Source organism: Macaca nemestrina, chromosome 15 (assembly GCF_043159975.1).
Source record: "Macaca nemestrina isolate mMacNem1 chromosome 15, mMacNem.hap1, whole genome shotgun sequence".
Classification (NCBI taxonomy): domain Eukaryota; kingdom Metazoa; phylum Chordata; class Mammalia; order Primates; family Cercopithecidae; genus Macaca; species Macaca nemestrina.
In genome coordinates this window covers 96,927,112-96,948,996 of record NC_092139.1, presented here as the reverse complement: position 1 = coordinate 96,948,996, position 21,885 = coordinate 96,927,112, and the positions used below count along the sequence as shown (strand labels likewise).

The following is a 21,885-nucleotide window of genomic DNA, read 5'->3' as shown; positions in this document are numbered from 1 at the left end:
CCCCTCTCTAATGTCCTGGAGGGAGAGCACCCGTCTGCATAGCAGGTCTCCACCCAGCCGTGTGTCTTGGGACCTCCTTTTATCCATGGGCTGAGTGTCAATTTGGGAGTGTCCCCAGCCCTTTCCCAGAGGTTACTTCTAAGGCTCAAGGCTTACAGGGCACGGGAGGGCTCAGCCTCTCTACTCCACCCACCTCTCTCTGTCTTGTTTCTGTAATTTCGAGTTGATATGGAGGCTGTCCTGCCCCCCACCCCCAGTGTATTCTAAAGAGCCAGGTGGCTCTACTCATTCCCAGCCCTTGATGTCCTTGCCTCTTGATGCCTGCCTCTGACTCTTTCCCTCCCTTTCCAGATTGGGGGCACCAATTTCGTGGCACCTCCAACAGCAGCAGTACCAGCCAGTCTTGGAGCACCCATCGGCAGTGGCCTGAGTGACCTCTTTGACCTAACCAGTGGCGTGGGCACCCTGTCAGGATCATATGTAGCCCCCAAAGCAGTAAGTCACTTGTCTTCTCTCTTGGCAGGAGCAGAGAGAAGTTATAGAGATTGGCATGTGGGCTCCTTTAAATGGCCTCGGCTGTGGAATTGGCTCAGGCCAGCGCTGATGAGGGAAGCTGGGGGCCACGGGGGCACCGAGGAAAAGGAGCTAAGTCAGGCTTGGTGGATGCCTAGGCAGGCTTTCCGGAGGAGTCACAGGACCTCATTAGCTGAACAGAAGCGGGTAGGGGCTCCAGACCAAGGGAACAGCCTGTGGTAAGGCCTGGAGGGAAGGGAGACCCTGGCCTCTGTCAGGGAATCAGCAGAGGCCTGTCAGGTGGGAGCAGTAGTTCTCAGTGCCATCAGACCCAGCAGCCCTTAGTCATCATCGACATTTTACATTGTCACTGTTCCTCTCCTTAAATGCAATTGGTGGGCTGTGTAACCTACCTACACACAGCATTCCAAAAATACTCAGATGCTTTCACTGCATGGAGGAGACATAAAAGGAAGAGAATACAAGTGTATGTATCAATGTTATAAGCGTCTGGGCACGCCTGCCCACTCACCCCGGAAGATATGAAGTTGCCAGGTGTTTGCTGCAGGGCAAAGTCACTGTGACTGTGGCAACCACAGTCTGGGTGTTTGTAGCCTGGACCCCATGAGTGGTTTGGCCAGTGGTGCCATTTGTTTCTGAAGTGGTCGCTGACTCCCACTAAGGTTCGGAGTAAGATAAACAACAGGCTTCCCTTGATTTTCCTGAGAATTGTGTTCCTGGAAGTCTCAGGATATGTTGAAACCATGCAGAAAATACTGGAAGGATGCAGGACAGTTGCTTGTTGTGGGGTGGTTGTCCCCATGGTAGGACGTCCAGCATCCCTGACTCCAGCCCACTATGTTATGCCACCTGAAGATGCCCACTGTGCCACCTAGGGCACACCCCCAAGACTCCTGGCTAGACTAGGGATCAGCAAAGGAAGAAGCTGGCAAGGCTGGTGGGCCAGGCTGAGCGTTTCTTCTTGATCCTGGCACAGCCGGAGGCTTTGGAAAGGTTTAAGCAAAGATATGAACCAGTCTGATTTGCACTTGAGAAAGATGGCTGCGTGTGCAGGGAAGGGGTGGGGCAGAAGCACCGGCCCCAGGGGATTCTGCAGCAGGGAGGAGGAGTGCTGCGGCAGCTGGACCATGAGGGCTCTTGTGGGTGGAAGCAGTGGCCAGACTTGAGAGCTCCCTGGGAGGGAGGAGCGGGGCTGAGGGAAGGAGAGCTGAGTTCAGGGTGTGAGAACATGCGGGCTGGCACTGAGGAGAGCTCAGGGTGGGCCATGTTGTCAGTGTCAAGGAAGTTGCCAGAGGGGACCAACCTGGCCTGATCCCCTCACCACACTCAGATCAGAAGTTGTGTTTGCCAGAGCCCCCCTCTCTCTTCTGAGGTCTCCGCCCCAAAACAGGATACAGTTGGGGGTCGGGGCAGTGACAGCTCTGTCATGACTAGGGAGCCATGAGCCCCCACCTCCCTACCCCCTGAGCTGGCTTTCCCCACCATATGCCAGCTGCACCTGCAGTGGTGGTGACTGGAGGCCCTGGCAGGGTCTGGGCACTGAGAGGTCCACAGCAGATAGCAGCTCTGACACTAGTAGCCACACACTTCCTTGCAGGGATGGCACAGCATTCCACAGCCACCGCCAGCACGTCCTCCTCCCAGCAGCCCTTTGTGGCTCTTCCTCCTCTTTCGTGGTTGAGAAATCCAAGTGCTTTTGCCTAAGGTCACATAGCTGGTGACAGAGTCTGGAAGTGAAAGCAAGTGACACTAAAGCCTCTGCTCCAGACCCCTACATGATGGTGGCCCCACAGAGTGTGAGAACAACCTGTGCCCCTGCCTTCATGCGTGGGGTGTCAGGACCAGCAGGGCCAAGGGAACGTAGGATCGTGGCATAGCGTACAGCAGGTGCGGTTGACTTACTACCTGGATTGGCTGCACCAAGGCATGAGGCCAGAAGCCCAATATCACAGGCACACAAAGCAGGACTAAGGGACAGAGAACAGCAAAGACTCCTGTAACCCTGTGCTTGCCAGCCTTTGCCAGGCACTGCAGAGCTGCCAGGAAAAGAAAGCCTGGAGCTGGCACTAGGCTTGTGAGTTCATCATATATATATATATATTTATTTATTTATATTTTTTCAAGACAGAATTTTGCTCTTGTCACCTAGGCAGGAGTGCAATGGTGCAATCTCAGCTCACTGCAACCTCTGCCTCCGGGGTTCAAGTGATTCTCCTGCCTCAGCCTCCCGAGTAACTGGGATTACAGGTGCCCGCCACCATGCCTGGCTAAGTTTTTGTATTTTTAGTAGAGACAAGGTTTCACCCTGTTGGCCAGGCTGGTCTTGAACTCCTGACCTCAGGTGATCCACCTGCCTCGGCCTCCCAAAGTGCTGGGATTACAGGTGTGAGCCACGGTGCCCAGCCATGTGTTTGTCTTACCAGTGTTATCCCTGCTTTGTCTTCCTGAAGGGTCAGATGAGTGTATCCAGCAGAGCATGCTGGAAAGGAGAGGGGAGGGGATCTCCTAGTCAGGAGTCATCAGGCCAGGCTACCTGGAGGAGGAGTTTTTCTGCCCCGGGCAGGACTTTCCCCACTGCCTCAGTCATGGGAGAGTTCTAGGGTGTGGGTGCCCTCTCCCTTCAGAATCAGTTGGTAGGTATCCACATCTTCCTAACAGTGCTGTGGCCACCTGGAATTGTTCATTCCTCACGCATTTCCACACCCTGCCTAGGGGGTTAAAGACATTGGCCAGGTCAGGCGCGGTGGCTCATGCCTGTAATCCCAGCACTTTAGGAGGCTGAGGTGGGCGGATCACGAGGTCAGGAGATCGAGACCATCCTGGCTAACACGGTGAAACCCCATCTCTACTAAAAATGCAAAAATTAGCCGGGCGTGATGGCAGGTGCCTGTAGTCCCAGGTACTGGGGAGGCTGAGGCAGGAGAATCTCGTGAACCCGGCAGGCGGAGCTTACAGTGAGCCAAGATGGTACCACTGCACTCCAGCCTGGGTGACAGAGCGAGACTCTGTCTCAAAAAAAAAGACTTTGGCCAACCCTGCTGGTCTAAGGGAATGAGGCTGTCTGTGTATAAGAACTTTTGAGTTCCTCACCATTTGGCTCAGCTGGTGGTGACAGTTCATTGGTTCATCCAGTAAAGACTGAAGATTATTCTGTTAGGACCTGTGTGAGACACCATGAACCCACAGTGACCAAGAGCAGTGCGATCCCCATCCCCAGCCATGGGCGACTGAGAGAGGGCCAGGGGAAAGGAGGCCTGACAGGGGCCCCGGGGTAGTCATCCATGAGGGAGCCATGCCCCCAGTCAGGTCCAGCTGGCCTCTGTGTACTCTCTCAGCCACCGTGGCACAGCTGAGAACCAAAGGAGGGTACTTTCTGTCCTCACAGATCTGTCCAGGGGGCACAAAGGGTGCTCAGGGTTAACCGAGCAGGATTGGGGTGGGGAGGCGCTTTCAAAGCAGAGGGAACAGCCGGTGTGAGGTCCCAGGGGCAGGGGCAGGGGCAAGCCTGGGGAGCAGATGGGCACCAGGCTGTGGAGGCCAAGGCCCGAGGACACCACTGCAGGATTGGAAGGGGTTTCTTAGGGTGCCATGATCAGATCTGCATGTCACAAGATAACGTCAGCTGCTGTGGAAAGGGGGAGAGGGTGGAAATGGGGCACCACCTGGCAGCTGCTGTCTCACCTGGGGAAATCTGGTGGCAGCTTAGATGCTGGTGGCACCTCTGGAGATGAAGAGAAATGGAGGCCCTGGAGGAAGATGTAGGAGGTGGCCTCCACAGGACTTGGGTTGTGTGACTGCCGCGAGGGGGTTAGGGTGGGGCGGGGGCGCTGTGCCTGATGTTTCTGTGGTTTCTGGCACTGGCAACCTGAGAGACAGTGGGACGTTTGTTGGCACTGAGTGCACTTGCAGAAGCTGTCAGTGGGGTCTAAGCCTTTTGACCTCAAGGGGCCTGTGAGCTGTCCGTGGGAGAGTAACCGCCTGAGAGGCGTTTGTGAGTCCACAGGATGCCACTGGCGGATGTCTTCCATGGCAGGGCTCTAACTCATGCTGTTTGCTCAGCAAACACTCCCCGAACGCTGGTTTCACACCAGGCTCTGAGCCAAAGGTGGTAAAGACAGAAAAACAGAGCCTTTCCCTCAGCAAGCTCTCTGAGTACAGGGGAGACAGACACAAGGTCATATTTATCTGCCATAACATCACTGGGGCGAGGGAGCCTGGGGGCAGGGTTCCAGGAGGAGGTGGTTCTTGAGCTGAGACTCGAATGACAAGGGCAGCCAAGCGTTGGAAGGCCTGCCAGGCAAGGGGTCCTCTTAGGTACTGTCCTTGGTCAGACCAGTTGCTGCAGCTGAAGGCCAGCCCTGCCTCCTGCAAGGGAGGACAGGCGGTGACGGCCAGGAAGGCCCAGGCTCTGGCCGAGGCCCAGGATGCCATTGGGCACTGAGCTCTGTCCTTAGCTCATGGCATCCCTTAGCCCTACTTCCCAAGTGATCCCTCCATTGCCCTCTGAGGACTCAACATCAGCCCTGGAGCCGAAGCACCTCCCCAGCCCGAGCTGCTCCAAGAGGCAGCCACATCGTGGCCATGACCCTAGGTGGGACATGGGATTGTTCTGTTCCCAATACATATCTGGTCATCCCCTAGCAGTAAAGGTTGGGGTGCTGGATCTGGGAGGCCCCTGCAGGACAGAGAGAGAAAAAGCACCGTCAGGTGGGCTGTTGAGTTTGGGCTGGGGGAAGAGGCACCCACCCACTGCACCCTTTTCCCTGCAGGTCTGGCTCCCAGCCATGAAGGCCAAGGGGCTGGAGATCTCGGGCACCTTCACCCGCCAGGTGGGCTCCATCTCCATGGACCTGCAGCTGACCAACAAGGCCTTGCAGGTCATGACCGACTTTGCCATCCAGTTCAACCGCAACAGGTGAGCTCCCTGAGGCCAACTCAGCTCTCAAGGGGAGGCTTGTGAGAGAATCCAACTTGGAATCTGTTCTGGGGACTGTGGGCAGCGGTGGGGCCGCACGGGGGAGGGCAGTGGCCCTTTTCTGGAGGATGTTCCCCACCACCCCTCGGGCCAAAACTCCCTGAAGCACTGGGTTTTGTTTGTTTCTTTTCTTTTGGAGATAGTCTCGCTCTGTCACACAGGCTGGAGTGCAGTGGTGCCGTCTCGGCTCACTGCAGCCTCCACCTCCCAGGCTCAGCCTCCCGAGTAGCTGGGATTACAGGTGCTTGCCACCATGCCTGGCTAATTTTTTGTATTTTTAGTAGAGATGGGGTTTCACCATGTTGCCCAGGCTGGTCTCGAACTCCTGAGCTCAGGCAATCCGCCCACCTCGACCTCCCAAAGTGCTGGGGTTATAGGTGTGAGCCCCCGTGCTCAGCCAAGCAGTGGGATTTCTACCCCCAAGTAAAATATGGACTCCAAAGTACCAGGCAGAGTGGGGAGGGATGTCTTTCGTTTTCGTTTTTTTTTTGAGATGGCCTCAGTGTATTTATTGCCCAGGCTGGTCTTGAACCCTTGGGCTCAAGCGATCCTCCTGCCTCAGCCTCCTGGGTCACTGGGACTACAGGTGCACGATACCACACCTGGCCCCCCTTATTTTTGCCTCCACTGTCCAAAGGAGTGTTTTACAGACAGAAACCCCCTGCTCCAGCTGAGGAGCCCACCTCTGGCAAACACCCCACATAGGAGGGGCCTGTCTTAGGGACCAGCTCTTAGAAGGCTGGTGGGGAGTGGGCCTGTCTGCCAGCCTCCCCATTGTGGCAGAGGATTAAAGTATCAGATGGGGCCTTTGGGAGCAGTAGCTGCTCCAGGCCCCTCCCCACCGGGTCCCCTACACTGGGTGTCAGTGGGAAGGTTGCCTGTCTGGCACCGTCATGGACCTGGCCGGTGAAGCTAGGGCTCCCTGGGGACCCCTGGCAGCCCCTCCTGATGATTCTTCTTCCTGAGCACGCTCATGATGAGCAAACTGAGCCTCTAAGAAGTTGACTGAAGGGGCTGCTTCCCCAGGGAAGCCTGGAGGCCAGTAGGTCCTGACCCTTGGGCAGACCGGGACTGGGGGTGACTCTGCCACTTACCCTCATGTGACCCTGGAGTCACAGAAGCGCACCAGACTCCTAGAGGTGGTTCCAATGGTTGCCTCTAGCAAACTTACTGTATGCTGAATGCTAACTGGGCACCAGGCCCTGTGCCACCGGCTTTGGGAGGATTGTCTCGCTTGAGGTACTTGATGGCCCAGCAAAGTCACTGCCATCACCCCTTTTTAGTAGGTAATGACACCTGGGCTCCTTGGACAGCTCACACAGCGGGCAGTAGTGGATCTCCCAGGAAATCCTGGTGTGCTGAGCCACCAAGCGGGCCTGGGGTTCCCCAAGTGGTCTCCCTCTGTGTCCCAGGCAGGCTGATGGCTTCTTGGGCAGAGCATAGGCTGGGGTCAGACAGCTCAAACTCTGATTCTCAGCAGTGCCGGTCACCCTCTGGGGTCTGACACAAGCCTGTTCCTCCCTGAGACGGTGTCCTCATCTAGAGGATGGGAAGAGGTGTACCTGGCCCTGTTTTTATGAGGCTGGGAACGCGTGTAATATCGAATCTGTAGCCCGGGTATACTGAGCCCTCGGTTTGTTCCCCCAGTCCCATGCCCTGTGACTTATCTTCCAAGAGCCTGCGGCTGGTGTGGCTCACACCCATAAGGATCTTCCCGATTTGCCATTGTGCTGCTTTGCAGAGAAGCAGGGCTTTCCTGACTCTCTCTCTGGCCACTGTGTGTCCTGGCCAGTTCTGGCCAAGAGAGTAAAATCTAGCATCTTGCTTGGGATGGTCAGATCCCTTCTGGGAGTTGAGGATTGGCAGCAAAGACTTGGGCAGTCCCAGAGTTTTCAAGGTAGAAGCAGCTTATACTCCAGGCCCCTGGCATTAGACAGAGCTTCTTGAGGGCAGGACAGGGCAAGGCCTGCTTACCTGGGCCCACCAGTGCCTGGCCCAGAGGAAAAGAACAGAGCTGGGCTTTAGGCCTGCAGCCAGGCTGGGGCAGAGCAGCTGGCCTGGGGCTCTTTCTTTCTGTCCACATGGTCATCTGGGGGAGGGAGACCAGGAGCCCATCCTGTCCAGGGTCCAGAGCATGAGTAGGCTGGTACTGGGAGAGGCTCCCTGCCAACCACAGCCCCAGCTCCCGAGCCGGAGGAGCTCACCTGTCCCGCATCAGCACCTGCTCCCCCTGCCATGCCTGTGGGGCTTCTCTCTCCCCAGCTTTGGCCTGGCCCCCGCCGCCCCCCTCCAGGTCCACGCGCCACTCAGCCCCAACCAGACAGTGGAGATCTCCCTGCCTCTCAGCACGGTGGGTTCGGTCATGAAGATGGAGCCTCTGAACAACCTCCAGGTGGGTTCTGGGGAGGGCAGGCACCCTAGTCCTTACCCACCCACCAGCTGGGCCCCACTGGGGTCAGCAGTGGGTTGTGTCTGCAGAGTCATGCTGTTAGCTGTTGGGGAGGCCCAGTCAGGGAACAAAGGGGTATGTTTACCGGGGAAGGCCCTGGGAGAGAATCTGCTCAGCGATGCCCTTCCTGGGGCCTCAGAGGTAGCATCAAGCCCCAGAGACTGACTGGGGACCCCCTTGTGCCTAGGTGGCTGTGAAGAACAATATTGATGTCTTCTACTTCAGCACCTTGTACCCACTGCACATACTCTTTGTGGAGGATGGGAAGATGGGTGAGTCATGAGGGAGCCCTCTGGGGTGCCTGAAATGGGGCTGTGGCTTGGGAACCTGGCCAAGGTAGTGCCTTTACCAAGGCCCGGATGGACTGCCTTGCCCGCAAATGGAGTCGGGGAGTCGCTGCCTCCCTGCAGGCCTGGAGTGAGGGGTATACCCAGGACCCCCAGGCCTTAGTGGCCAGTTCTGGTCTGGCAGGTGGGTTGTGCCACATGGAACTCACCCCACTCCCAGGCTCTCCTGCTCGCTCCTCAGCCTTGTCCCACAGGCTACAGAGAGCCCAGGTCATGCCCCACACCTGGTAACCCCCCGCTCTGTGTCCTTGCTGGAACCCCCAAGAAGGGTGTTGATCACAGCACACAGATGGCCTGCACCCGGCCCCTGGCTGCATGGAGCCCTTGGCCCATGTCATCTCTTGCTTGCCACAGAAGCCCTGCATGGGAGGCTGTGACTTACAAGCAGGCTGTTCACCGAGGAGGAGGAAGGTGTGTGGGGGTGGGGAGGGGAGATTTGAGGCCCGGAGGCAGGAAACCAGGGTCATTTGGAAGCAGCACTGAGGCCTCCGTCACAGAGCGGAGGGTGTGCTCAGGGAAGCAGGAGGGCTGTGCGGCAGCTAGTGCCTGTTGTCAGCTTTCAGGTGGCACAATAAAGGCCAGACCCATTTCCTGCTGAGCTACAGAGAGCCCATAGGTTTATGAGGGGCCCCCTCTCATCCCCCCTGCTCACCCTGCAGACCGGCAGATGTTCCTGGCCACGTGGAAGGATATTCCCAATGAGAATGAGGCCCAGTTCCAGATCAGAGACTGTCCCCTCAATGCAGGTGAGGACTCTGAGCACATGACCCCAGCCCCTCGCCTGTACCCAGGCCCTGCACTGACTGGGGCCTCCCACTGCCATGTGTGACCCCACAGAGGCTGTGAGTAGCAAGTTGCAGAGCAGCAACATCTTCACTGTCGCCAAGAGGAATGTGGAGGGCCAGGACATGCTCTACCAGTCCCTGAAGCTGACCAACGGCATCTGGGTGCTGGCGGAGCTGCGGATCCAGCCGGGCAACCCCAGCTGCACGGTGAGAGCCCCGGCACCCACCCTGCGGCCTTGGAGCCTCCCCTTCGTCCCATGCCAGGGGGTGGTTCTGGTGGAGGACGCGGTCCAAGCATCCCTTCAAGCCTGGCTTGAACCAGAATCAGTTCGGTCCCTGAAAAGGACCTTTCTAGAAAGCTTCCACATCCACCCCGTCAGGTTACCCAGATAAGACACCAGTTGGGTCTCAGAACAGTGAGTTGGACTAGAAGATTGTGTAAAATTGGGCCCTGTGAGGTGGTGAAGTTGGTTTGGCACCCTGACTGGGAAGTGGCATTGCTAAGCATAGGCCCTAGCCCTGTCCTGTGAGTGCCTGCATGCCCAGCAGGGAGGACGTTGGTTCCTAGGAGCCCGAACTTCCCAGCCTTTGAGGTAGACCTGTCAGGGGATGGCTTCCCTGGGGCACATAGTTGTCCTGGAGGTCTGCGCCACTGTTCCAGGGCCCTGGACAGCCCCAAGCTCTGCTTCTCCCCCGCACCCCTGAGTCTCTGGCAGGCATGGCCCTCCAGACACTGCGCCTCCTGGGCCCTGCTGCCAGCGCTGGTCGGTGGGGGGGCTGTGGCGTGGCTTCGGTGGTGGTAACTTCCGTCTCCCTGTGTTTGGTTGCTGCATGTCACCTTCCCTGCTGGTGCCCGTGGTGCAGGACTTAGAGGTTAGCAGATCGCTTTCTCTTTCTCCATCCACCCTCCCCAGCCTTGTCTCCTGTCCTGGCCCCCATGCACCCCATGTCTCCTGTCTGCACTCATCTCTTGGCCTCACCTCACCTGGCAGGCTGTAGCCAGGTGGCCCTGATTGAGGTGCTGACACCCCACTTCCACACATTCACAGTGTGCACAGAGCCCTTCCTAGGACCTGGACGGCCCGTGGGCTGCTGCTGACCTGCGGAACTCCATTGTTCCCACTTCCTAACTGTGCCCTGCGGAACCCGTGCTTTAGAGTGGGTGGGTGGGGGCTCCTCTCTCCTCTGCCTGTGATCTCAATCTCAGGCCCCAAAGTGGAGGCAAAGTCTCTACCGTGCCTGCTTCCTACGTAGGAAACCAGGAATGAGCCCAGCACCCCTCCAGGCTCCCTCCTAGCCCTCCCACACCGCCTCAGGATTTTCTGTCAGGCTTCAGTCCTGAGGACCCCAGACCTCCAGGGACTCTGGGGGGCTGGGCAGCCCTCAGGGTGGGGGCCTCCGGCTCGTGACTCACACTGCTTGCCAGCAGGGCTCTGGGGACTGGGCTGACAGCAGGTGTGTGGGCTGCAAGTATATTTGGTCCACACCCGGCTGGCTGCGATGGCCGCCCCCTCCACTTTACCTCACATCTGTGCCAGGCGCAGCTGCCGCCGGGCTGTGTGCACGCCACGCTATCCCATTGGTTCCTGCTCTCTTCCCCAGCCCTTTCCTTCCTGAGATGAACTCCAGGGATGAGTGCTCTCTCCCCGACCCCTCTCTCCCCTGCAGCTGTCCCTGAAGTGTCGAGCGCCAGAGGTGTCTCAGCACGTGTACCAGGCCTACGAGACCATCCTCAAGAACTGAGGCCCCGGCCAGCGCCCACCCCAGCCTTCTGCCCGCCCCATCGAGGAGGCCCCTGGGGGTGGCAGCACATCTTCCTCCTCGCAGGAGGGACCAGGCAGGGCTCCTGGCCACCCCGTGGGCTCTGTGGTCCTGATGGCAGCACCCGATCCCTGGGGTAGGGTACCACCCCCTCCTGGGGTGAGAGCGCAGTGCACTCCCGTGCTCCGGGACACCCCTGCTCCTGTGGCTGTGACGTGGGGTTAGGTGAGGAAGGGACCAAAGGAAACAGAGCCAGAGCAGCCACAGAAGCTGTGCCTGAATGGTGAGCATGGAGCTTGCCCCTCTGGCTCACAGCCCCGGCAGCCCCTGGCTCCTTGGAATCTCGGGTTGGTGTTAAAGGGCCCCCCACTGCCACCTCTCATGGGATGGACCCTGCCGACCTGGCCTGGGTGTGCAGGTAGGGGTCCCTTTGGTACCAGGAGAGCTGCTTGCTTAAGGTCTGGGGCTCAAGGAGCTGTAGGTGCCAGCAAAGGGGCAGAGCTGGGTTTGGAGGAGCCCAGGGCCTGCACTGCCCCCTTGCAGCCACCTGGCTGGTGCCCTGCAGCTGTGCCAGTTGGGCCACAGCCTCCCGAGTGCTGACCCGTATGGTCAAGACCAGGCAGAAGCTCCCAGAGCCCCTGTCTTGGGCTCCCACCCCACTGGCAGCTGCACCGTCCCCCACTCCCCACTTCTGCCCCATGGATGGTCTGTGATACATTCCTCAGTGTCACCTCTGAGCCCAGGCCTCCTGCAACAGAGACCAGGCCGAGGGATGGGGCTGGGCGAGCGGGTGCGCCTCCTGTTTGGGTTTCTTTGGGGTTTCTCTGTAGTGTCTGCTGCCCTCCTCCTGACCTCCCAGGTTTCAGTTGTGTCTGACAGAGCTTTAGGTTTTCCTGTTACTGCTGTTTAATAATAAAGAAAGATTCGGCTTTTGGCAATCACGGACACTTTTTTCCCTTCCACCAAATGTCAGGATTGAAAGCTGCCTCCATGTGGTTGGGGATGGTTTTCTGACCCCACAGTAACTAGATCTAATATATATCATCAGAAAATATATATTGTATGTTTACTCTTATTTTCAGAAAGAGAAAGTGAATAAAAATGATGACATCAAGTGTGTCCCCAGCCAGTGTGTCAGGCCCACGGCTCTTCTGGGCAGGAGTCCCGGGCTGCAGGGACCCCAGGGTCAAAGGCGCCTGTGGTGTGTGCGGCAGCACTCTGAGGACAGCACCTTCCCTCCATCCTATCCTTGGCAAATTGACTGCTGCAGCCTGCTGTCCCTGGCCCCTCTCCTGCCATTGATCCCACCTCCCCTGGAGCTGACGCTGTCTCACCTTGTGATGCTGGCCAGAAGGCTGGGCTCCCCTTGTGGTTTTCCCCAGCTCCCTGTCATCTGGGAGGCTCCGGGGGGCGTGGGAAATCCCCTGATCGGGGCGGTGGCGGGAGAGGGCGTGGGCGTGTGGACAAGGCCAGCCGCCACTGAGGACACCTTGTATGGCCCCAATCCTGGCACTGGCCTAGCTCCCAGGTAAGGGTGGCCAGACCCTAGGCAGGGCTTCGTCAGCTGAGCTGCCTCCTGGCTGGTGGGCCTCGGCCTGCTTCTGAGGGAGGAGCAGCCCAGGTTCCCCTCAGCCTGTTTGAGCCCCAGCCGCTCCCTCGTATTCTGTCTGTACTTAGCTCCCCACACGCTGCCCACCTCACACACACCGCTGCCTTCCTGGCTGCCGGAAACTGGGCGAGACAGCCTGCCCTCTTACAGGGCATCACAGGAGCATCTGGCCCTCCACTGCCCCACCTTTGACCTCTGTGGTGTCACTGTGCTGCCCTGGGGACCCCAGGGTCAAGGGCTTGAGCTGCATGCCCAGCTGTGGCCCCTCCACAGAGTCCAGAACCAACCAAGGTCCTTGACTGCACAACCCTGGTTCTTGCCTCGCCTGAGAGTCTCTGCCCAAATGCAGCTGGAGTCCTTGCCCTGCCATGGAACTAGAGGTTGGTGAACCCTTAATGAGAGGGACTGTCACCCTGCTGTGTCGCCTGCCTCCTCTGAGCTCAACACCTGGGAACACTGCCTGGGAAGCAGCTGCACGGGCCGCCACACCCATGGCCTGCCAGCTCAGCCATTCAGGGGGCTCAGCACTTCACCTCCCCACCCCTCCATCGCAAGGTCTGAAGAGGGCAAGTGTGGGATTGCTGTCCTCACTGGAGGCCCAGGACAAGCCACCTGGGTGAGGAGAGCTGGTGAGAAAGGAGAACCATCCCTAGACACCTGTGTTTGAATGAGTCTGCTCAAGCCTCAGGTGATCGTGAGCGGTGCCTCACCAGTTGGGGCCCTCTTTCACCCCACAGTGCTCAGCATAAGGGAACCCAGCATACACTGCAGCGGCTTAGTCTACACACGGGGAAACTGAGGCAGGCAGGGCCGTCATGCTCCCAGTCCCCCACGCTACTGCATCAGGAGAACAGACACACAGGATGCTCCTTTGGGGCCCGGCCTTTAGGAAGAGTGCTTTAGGGCATAGCCAGTCTGTACCCTTCAGCTTCCCTGTCCCTCCCTCACCTCTGAGGGTCATCACAGGCCGCCTCCCTCCTCATGTAGCAGTTCCTGGTCCTGACGCACTCAGGCCTCCCCGCCTTGCCTCTTGGAGGCCTTGGCATCTGGCAGTTTAGGGAACTTCCCTGGCTTTTCTTGGGAAGATTCCCCAGTGTCTTGAACCTTCCCAGCCAATCAGGAAATCCAACAACAGCAACCAGTTATTTCTGGAGGGTCCAACACATACCCAAGGGCTGATGGGTTCCCCTGTGCAACAGACACTGCCAAGGCTGTCACGGGACCTGGTTTTACATTGTTTAATCTTCAGCTAGTAGTTTGTGTTTGTTTTTATGGAGCGAGTAATTCAGGACCATGGTGAGTGAGGTCAGCCAGACAGAGAATAAACTTCTCCCTCCCACCCCATCCTCAGTCCTTAGTTTTCCTCCCTTAAAGGCAGACATTGTTGCTAGATTTCGATTTTCATCCAGGGATATTCTGCACATGTGTATAAGCAAATCCATGTAGAGATTTACTAAACGAATGATGGCCTACCTAGGCACTGCTAGCACATCCCTTCTCTGACCTGACAGTCCTTTCTGAAGCTCTTTCCCCATCTGTAGGAGCAGACCGCCTCAGGCTTCCTTGTGTGAATGGGCCACCATTAGCCAGTCCCTGCTGCGGGACATTCAGGCTGTTTCTGCACCCTAAGCAATGCTGCAGCGAGTACCTCCCACATAACACCCTCTGCATGGGCAGGGACGTAGCTATAGGATCCAGCCCCGGAACTGCTGAACCAGAGGGTATACCCAAGATGCATTTTCTATTTTTGTTCTTGTTTTGAAAAGGTAACACATTCACATGGTTCGAAATCCAGAAGACAAAATCGATGTAAAAAATCTACCCCTTCAGCCGGGCGCGGTGGCTCAAGCCTGTAATCCCAGCACTTTGGGAGGCCGAGACGGGCGGATCACGAGGTTGGGAGATCGAGACCATCCTGGCGAACACGGTGAAACCCCGTCTCTACTAAAAAAATACAAAAAACTAGCCGGGCGAGGTGGCGGGCTCCTGTAGTCCCAGCTACTCGGGAGGCTGAGGCAGGAGAATGGCGGGAACCCGGGAGGCGGAGCTTGCAGTGAGCTGAGATCCGGCCACTGCACTCCAGCCTGGGAGACAGAGCGAGACTCCGTCTCAAAAAAAAAAAAAAAAAAAAAAAAAATCTACCCCTTTCCCTCATTTTCCTCCCCAGAGGAAACCAATGTCATTATCCAAAGAGACTCAGCTTTGCCTAATGTGGAATTTTTCCCTTCTTATGTAGAAATGGTAGCACAGAATACATGTTGGGCTTATATAGCAGAGGTTTTTCCATTATTAACCCATTACAGAGAGTGTCCTCATGCCTGTTTTTTTTCCTTCATTTTTTCATTTTTATTTCTTTTTTGAGATGGAGTCTCACTCTGTCGCCCAGGCTGGTGTTCGATGGCACGATCTCTGCTCACTGCAACCTCCGCCTCCCAGACTCAAGCGATTCTCCTGCCTGAGCCTCCCAAGTAGCTGGGATTACAGGCACCTGCCACCACACCGGCTAATTTTTGTATTTTTAGTAGAGACAGAGTTTCGCCATGTTGGCCAGGCTGGTCTCGAACTCCTGACCTCAGGTGATCCGACCGCCTCTGCCTCCTAAAGTTCTGGGATTACAGGCGTAAGCCACCGTGCCCAGCCGCCTTTTTTTTTGTTTTTTTTGAGACAGAATCTTCCTCTGTCACCCAGGCTGGATTGCAGTGGTGCAATCTCGGCTTACTGCAACCTCCACCTCCCAGGCCCAAGTGATTCTCATGCCTCAGCCTACCGAGTAGCTGGGATTACAGGAGCACACCACCACACCCAGCTAATTATTTTTTAAATTTTTATTAGCGATGGGGTTTCACCATGTTGGCCAGGCTGATCTCGAACTCCCGATCTCAGGTGATCTGCCCGCCTCAGCCTCCCAAATTGTTTGGATTACAGGTGTAAGCCAACGCGCCTGGCCTTTTTTCTCTTTTTCTTTTCTTTTTCTTTTTTTCTTTTTCTTTTTTTTTTTTTGAGATAGGGTCTCAAAAAAATCCAGTCTGTTGCTCAGGCTGGAGTGCAGTGGTGTGATCACGGCTCACTGCAGTCTTAACCTCCCAGGCTCAAGTGATCCTCCCACCTCAGCCTCCAGAGTAGCTGGGACTACAAGTGCGCACCACCACACCCAGCAAATTTTTGTATTTTTTTGTAGACAGGGTCTCGCCATGTTGCCCAGGCTGGTCTCAAACTCCTGGGCTCAATAACCCGCCTGCCTCAGCTTCCCAAAGGGCTGGGATTACAGGCGTGAGCCATCGCGCCTGGCCCTTCCCGTGTTTTCAGTGTGTCTCTTTGCATGTGTTTTTGAGCCACTTGTATGTCCCTTTCTGTGAGCTGTCTTCGCATTTTGGGCCATTTTTCTATCTGATTATTGATCTTTTTCTTACTGATTTACCATTATTCCTCCCTATTTTGTTACTGCTTTTTACTTTTCCATGCTGAAATTGGGCTTTTTAAGATGTAATTTTCTTTTAATTTTTTCTTTCTAGTACTTGTCTGCTCTTCATTTTTGCATTTCAATCCTGTTCCATCTGGGCTTTCTGTAGGAATGAGGTAGGGATCCAACTTCCCCTTTTCCCCAGATGGTTCCCCACTTGTCTCCATGCCATTTACTGAATAATTCATCTTTTCCCCACAGATTTGAAATGCCATTTTTATCATATTCTAAATTTCCACATATATTTGGGTGTTTTTCTGGACTCTGTTCTATACCAGATAATTTGTCTATTCATGTTTTGATAACTTTTTTTTTTTTTTTTTTTTTGAGACGGAGTCTTGCTCTGTCACCCAGGCTGGAGTGCAGTGGCCGGATCTCAGCTCACTGCAAGCTCCGCCTCCCGGGTTTACGCCGTTCTCCTGCCTCAGCCTCCCGAGTAGCTGGGACTACAGGTGCCCGCCACCTCGGTGCCCGGCTAGTTTTTTTGTATTTTTTAGTAGAGACGGGGTTTCACCGTGTTAGCCGGGATCGTCTCTCGATCTCCTGGCCTCGTGATCCGCCCGTCTCGGCCTCCCAAAGTGCTGGGATTACAGGCTTGAGCCACCGCGCCCGGCCGATAACTTTTATTTTTATTTTTATTTATTATTTTTGAGACAGAGTCTCATTCCTGTCACCCAGGCTGTTGTGCAATGGCTTGATCTGAGCTCACTACAACTTCCACCTCCCAGGCTCAAGTGATCCTCCTGCCTCAGCCTCCCAAGTAGCTGGAACTACAGGTGAGAGCTACCACACCTGACTAGTTTTTGTGGTTTTTGTAGAGATAGGGTTTCCCCACATGGCCCAGGCTGGTCTCGAACTCCTGAGCTCAAGTGATCCACCTTCCTCAGCCTTCCAAAGTGCTGGGATTACAGGCATGAGCCACCATGCCCAACCATTTTTTTACTTTTTGAGTCAGGGTCTCACTCTGTCACCCAGGCTGGAGTACAGTGGCACGATCATAGCTCACTGCAGCCTCGAACACCTGGGCTCCAGCAATCCTCCTGCTTCAACCTCTCAAGTCATTGGGATTACAGGTGTGAGCCACAGCTCCCAGCCATGTTTTGATAACTTCTTGTACCCTCTTATTCCCATTTCATTCTATTTGAACTTTACAACTAGTTTGTCTTTAAAAAAAATTGATCATATTATTTGGATCACATCAAATGTTTACATTAATTTATGGAGAATGACCTTCTTGTAATGATGTCAATAACAATATTGGCTCTTTATATGTAAAGAACAGGAGTAGATGCTTTCCCATTGATTCAGGTTTTCTTTTATGTCTCTGTAATATTTTTTCTTCGTGTGAAAGTTCTTTTTTTTTTTTTTGAGATGGAGCCTCCCTTTGTCACCAGGCTGGAGTGCAGTGGCATGATCTCGGCTCACTGCAACCTCCGACGCCCTGGTTCAAGCGATTCTCCTGCCTCAGCCCCCCAAGTAGCTGGGATTACAGGCACACACCACTACGCCCAGCCAATTTTTGTATTTTTAGTAGAGACGGGGTTTCACCATATTGGCCAGGCTGGTCTCAAACTCCTGACCTCAAGTGATCTGCCCACCTCAGCCTCCCAAAGTGCTGGGATTACAGGCGTGAGCCAACGTGCCTGGCCGCCTGTTTCATTTTTTTTATTCGTGTTTCACTAGTTTTCCATTCGTGTCCTCCTGCTGTTCCAGAATCCCACATTCCACGTGGGACTCATGTCTCCTTATATCTGTGAGAGTTTCTCAGATATTCTTGGTGTTTCATGACCTTGACTGTTTCAAGGAGTCCTGCTTGGGCGTTCTGTAGAAGGTCCCTTAGTTTGGCTTTGTCAAGTGCTTTTCTCGTGATCAGCCTGGGATTATGGTTTTTTAGAAAAAATACCACACAGGTGCCTTTCCCTTAGCATCATAATCAGGGTGACATTCTATCGACATTTCTTGTCACCTCACGTTTGCGTGGATCGCCTGGCCAAGGTAATGTTTGCATGTTTGCAGTTTTCTCTACTGTCAAGTTACTTTTCCCTCTCTTTTTTATTTTATTTATTTTTTAAGACAGGGTCTCATTCTGTCCTCCAGGCTGGAGTGCAGAGGTACTCACTGCAGCCTTGACCTCTGGAGCTCAATTGATCCTCCCACCTCAGCCTCCCAAGTAGCTGGGACTGCAGTCACACACCACCACACCTGGCTAATTTTGTTCATTATTATCATTTTTTTATTTTTAGTAGAGAGGAGGTCTCACTATGTCGCCCAGGCTGGTACTGAACTGGGCTCAAGTGATTCACCAGCCTTGGCCTCCCAAAGTGTTGGGATTACAGGCATGAGCCACCGTGCCCGGCCATCCTCCTTTCTGTATTCTTTGGAAGCAAATAAGTAAATGCAGCTTACACTTTGGAAAGCGGGGTGGGGAAGTAGCTACATGAAAGTGTTTGGAATTCTTCTTTAAGGAAGACTTGTTTCTTCTCAGATGTATTTTTTTTCCCTGGGAGCAAGCAAGCTGAATGATCACATTTATTTATTTATTCAGTCATTTATATCAGTTTGGACTCATGGATATTTATTTTATAATCTGAGCTTAATCCCATATAACATTATTTACTTTGTTGCTTGAATTGCTGCAGGTTTGGCCACTGGGAGCTCCTTCTGGAAGGTTCCTATGTCCCTGTGACATACCACCATCCTCGTTTTTGGGCATTTCCTTCCTTTCTGCCACCATAAGTTGCTCCAGGATCATCTTGTACTGGTCCTGCCCCATCCCTAGAAGCAGTCATCTCTCCAAGGAGCCTGGTTCCTTTCACTGGAGAACAGTATTAGAAACCAAGAGCGGCCAGGCGCAGTGGCTCACGCCTGTAATCCTAGCACTTTGGGAGGCCGAGATGGGCAGATCACCTGAGGTCAGGAGTTTGAGACCAGCCTGGCCAACATGGTGAAACCCTGTCTCCACTAAAAATACAAAAGTTAGCTGGGCGTGGTGGCTCATACCTGTAATCCCAGCTACTGGGGAGGCTGAGGCAGGAGAATTGCTTGAGCCCAGGAGGCAGAGGTTGCAGTGAGCCGAGATCATGCCAAAGCACTCTATCCTGACTGACAGAGCAAGAGACTCTGTCTCAAAAACAAAACAAAACAAAACAAAAATTAGCGGGGTGTGGTGGCAGGCGCTTGTAGTCCCAGCTACTCGGGAAGCTGCGACAGGAGAATTGCTTCAACCTGGAGGCCAAGGTTTCAGTGAGCTGAGATCACGCCACTGCCCTCCAGCCTGGGCAACAGGGTGAGTCTCCATCTCAAAAAAAATAAGAAAAGAGAAACCAGGAGCAGCCGGGCGTGGTGACTCACACCTGTAATCCCAGCACTTTGGGAGGCCCAGGCAGACTGATTGCTTGAGCCCAGGAGTTTGAGATGAGCAAAACCCTGTTTCTACAAAGAAATGCAAAAATTTAGCCGGATGTGGTGGTGTGTGCCTGTGGTCCCAGCTACTCAGGGAGGATAAGGTGGGAGGATTGCTTGAGCCCTGGAAGTCAAGGCTGCAGTGAGCCGTGTTTGTGCCTCTGCATTCCAGCCTGGAAGACAGAATGAGACCCTGTTTCAAAAATAAATAAATAAAAAATAAAAAGGAAAAAAAACAAGAGCTAGATGCTGGATGTTATTCATGCCACTGGGTGTCACTTCTTCCAGGCCCTCAGCTGACATAGCTAGAAAATATATGTGTGTCTCTTTACCCACGTATACACACATATGCCTCCATTATGTTTTGTATTTGTAGCCATTTACATATAAAAATGGAAGTTTTATATGTACAAACTTTATCTCCCCAAACTTAACAGGTTGTCTTGTTTTTTCTCTTTGTATCATCTCATTGCATCCCACAGCTCAGTGAAGTCCAGAAAATTAATATTCCCTTCACAGAGAAAGAAGCTGAGAAGAAGAGGTGGTTTTTGTTTTTTTGTGTTTTTTTTGAGGTAGGGTCTTGCTCTGTCGCCCAGGCTGGTGTACAGTGGTGTGATCATGGCTCACTGTAGCCTCGACCTCCAGGGCTCAAGTGATCTCCCACCTCAGCTTCCGAGTAGCTGGGACCACGTGTGTGCACCACCACACCCAGCTAATTTATTCATATATATATATATAATTTATTTATATTTATATTTATTTATTTTGAGACGGAGTCTCGCCCTGTCACCCAAGCTGGAGTGCAGTGGCGCGATCTTGGCTCACTGCAACCTCCGCCTCCCGGGTTCAAGAAATTCTCCTGCCTCAGCCTCCAGAGTAGCTGGGACTACAGGCCCCTGCCACCACGCCTGGCTAATTTTTGTATTTTTTTTTTTTTTTGAGACGGAGTCTCGCTCTGTCGCCCAGGCTGGAGTGTAGTGGCGGGATCTCAGCTCACTGCAAGCTCCGCCTCCCGGGTTCGGGCCATTCTCCTGTCTCAGCCTCCTGAGTAGCTGGGACTACAGGCGCCCGCCACCTCACCCGGCTAGTTTTTTGTCTTTTTTAGTAGAGACGGGGTTTCACCGTGTTAGCCAGGATGGTCTCGATCTCCTGACCTAGTGATCCACCCGTCTCGGCCTCCCAAAGTGCTGGGATTACAGGCTTGAGCCGCGCCTGGCCTAATTTTTGTATTTTTAATAGAGATGGGGTTTTGCCATGTTGGCCAGGCTTGTCTCAAATGCCTGACCTCTTGATCCCCATGCCTCGGCCTCCCAAAATGCTGGGATTACAGGCACGAGCCACTGCACCCGGCCAATTTTAAAAATTTTTTATAGAGATGGGGTCTCACTACGTTGCCCAGGCTGGTCTGGAACTCCTGGGCTCAAGCGATCCTCCCGCCTTGGCCTCCCCAAGGTGCTGGAATTACAGGTGTCAGCCACTGCACCCCAGCCCGAGGTGCAGAGAACGTAAGTAACTTGCACAGATGACACAGTTCTGGAAGGAGGTTTCAAATCCAAGAGAAGAAACTTTCAGAGGCTTGGAAGCCCAGCCCTGCCCAGCCTCCTTGTATCCTGATGGCTGGAAGACCAGCCCAGCCCTCAAGAGGCTGCCTGGCTGTGATCAGTGAGATTCATCATGAGGATGTCCCCCCACTATACCCCAAGCATGTGAGCTGTGGAGGATCCCCCCATTCATGGCTCCAGGAGGTGAGTTACTGGTGGTGTGGAGCCATGATTCATGGCCAGGACAGACCATAATTAGTGGTCACTGGTGTGGCCCTGCAAAGGAGTCCAGAACAAACACCCGCTGGGAGCTGGATGAAGTCTGGGGTGCCTGACTCCAGGGATGGGCCGGAATCAGGCCCAGCTGGGAAGAAGCACATGGGTGAAGGCCAGGTGGCTGGTGTTAGGAGCCTGTGGGCAATGAACTGGAGAAAGTAGAATTCCCCACCTGGTGCCTGCCCCTGCCCAACCCTCCCCACCATCTGTGGCTTGATCCTTTGGGGCTCAGTATAAGCCCCTCAAATGCCGCTGGGCTGGTGCTTCCCCTAGGCCTCCTCATCTCCCCAGGCCTGAACCGGCCCAGAGCGCCTGTCTTCACCTGGCCCTGCCTAGCTGCGTGTCTGTCTCTTTCTCCCTGCCACAGAGGGTAGGCAGGACCGCCTTGGCCACTGTGTGCCTAGTGCCAGTCTCCTCTGCTGAAGGAGCAGATGCGTGCATGGTTGGCAGGTAGTCCCTGGAGCCCTGGATAGGGGCATTCAAGGAGTGCCCGGGAGGCCCCTGGAGAATAGGGATTGGAGGGGGGCAGCAGGCGGAAGCCCCGCAGCCTTTCCTTGGGGAAGGAGTGAGGGGACTGATGAGAGAACCCTGAAATCCACATCCCAGGCAGACAGGCAGCTTGAGTCCCCCAGCCTGCTGGTCTTTGGGAAGCCTGGCACAGGGCTGCACACTCCCACTAGGGTTCAGCTCAGCCCCTGTGGATGGGGGGCTCCACGAGGCCTAGAGACCTCCCCCAAGCCCCTCCC

The 21,885-nt window shown here is 54.8% G+C and overlaps 1 protein-coding gene and 1 non-coding gene across 9 annotated transcripts in view; both read left to right on the top strand.

Annotated features, from left to right (window-relative positions):
- The window catches only part of LOC105487265 (adaptor related protein complex 1 subunit beta 1), a 62,625-nt gene extending 50,836 nt beyond the window's left edge, over positions 1-11,789 (top strand). For 3 of the 8 annotated variants that reach the window (XM_071080360.1, XM_011750699.2, XM_011750697.2), the window contains 7 exons: positions 352-495; positions 5,304-5,449; positions 7,772-7,901; positions 8,146-8,230; positions 8,965-9,051; positions 9,143-9,297; positions 10,759-11,789. In XM_071080360.1, coding sequence (XP_070936461.1) covers positions 352-495; positions 5,304-5,449; positions 7,772-7,901; positions 8,146-8,230; positions 8,965-9,051; positions 9,143-9,297; positions 10,759-10,833 — 822 coding nt within the window. In that variant the 3' untranslated portion in view covers positions 10,834-11,789. The other 5 variants (XM_071080359.1, XM_011750694.2, XM_071080358.1 and 2 more) reach the window with 4 other exon arrangements.
- LOC112427636 (small nucleolar RNA SNORD125) lies at positions 6,438-6,533 on the top strand. Its single transcript, XR_003019335.1, has one exon. It is a non-coding gene; the product is annotated as a small nucleolar RNA SNORD125 (small nucleolar RNA).
- Positions 11,790-21,885: the final 10,096 nt, after the last annotated feature.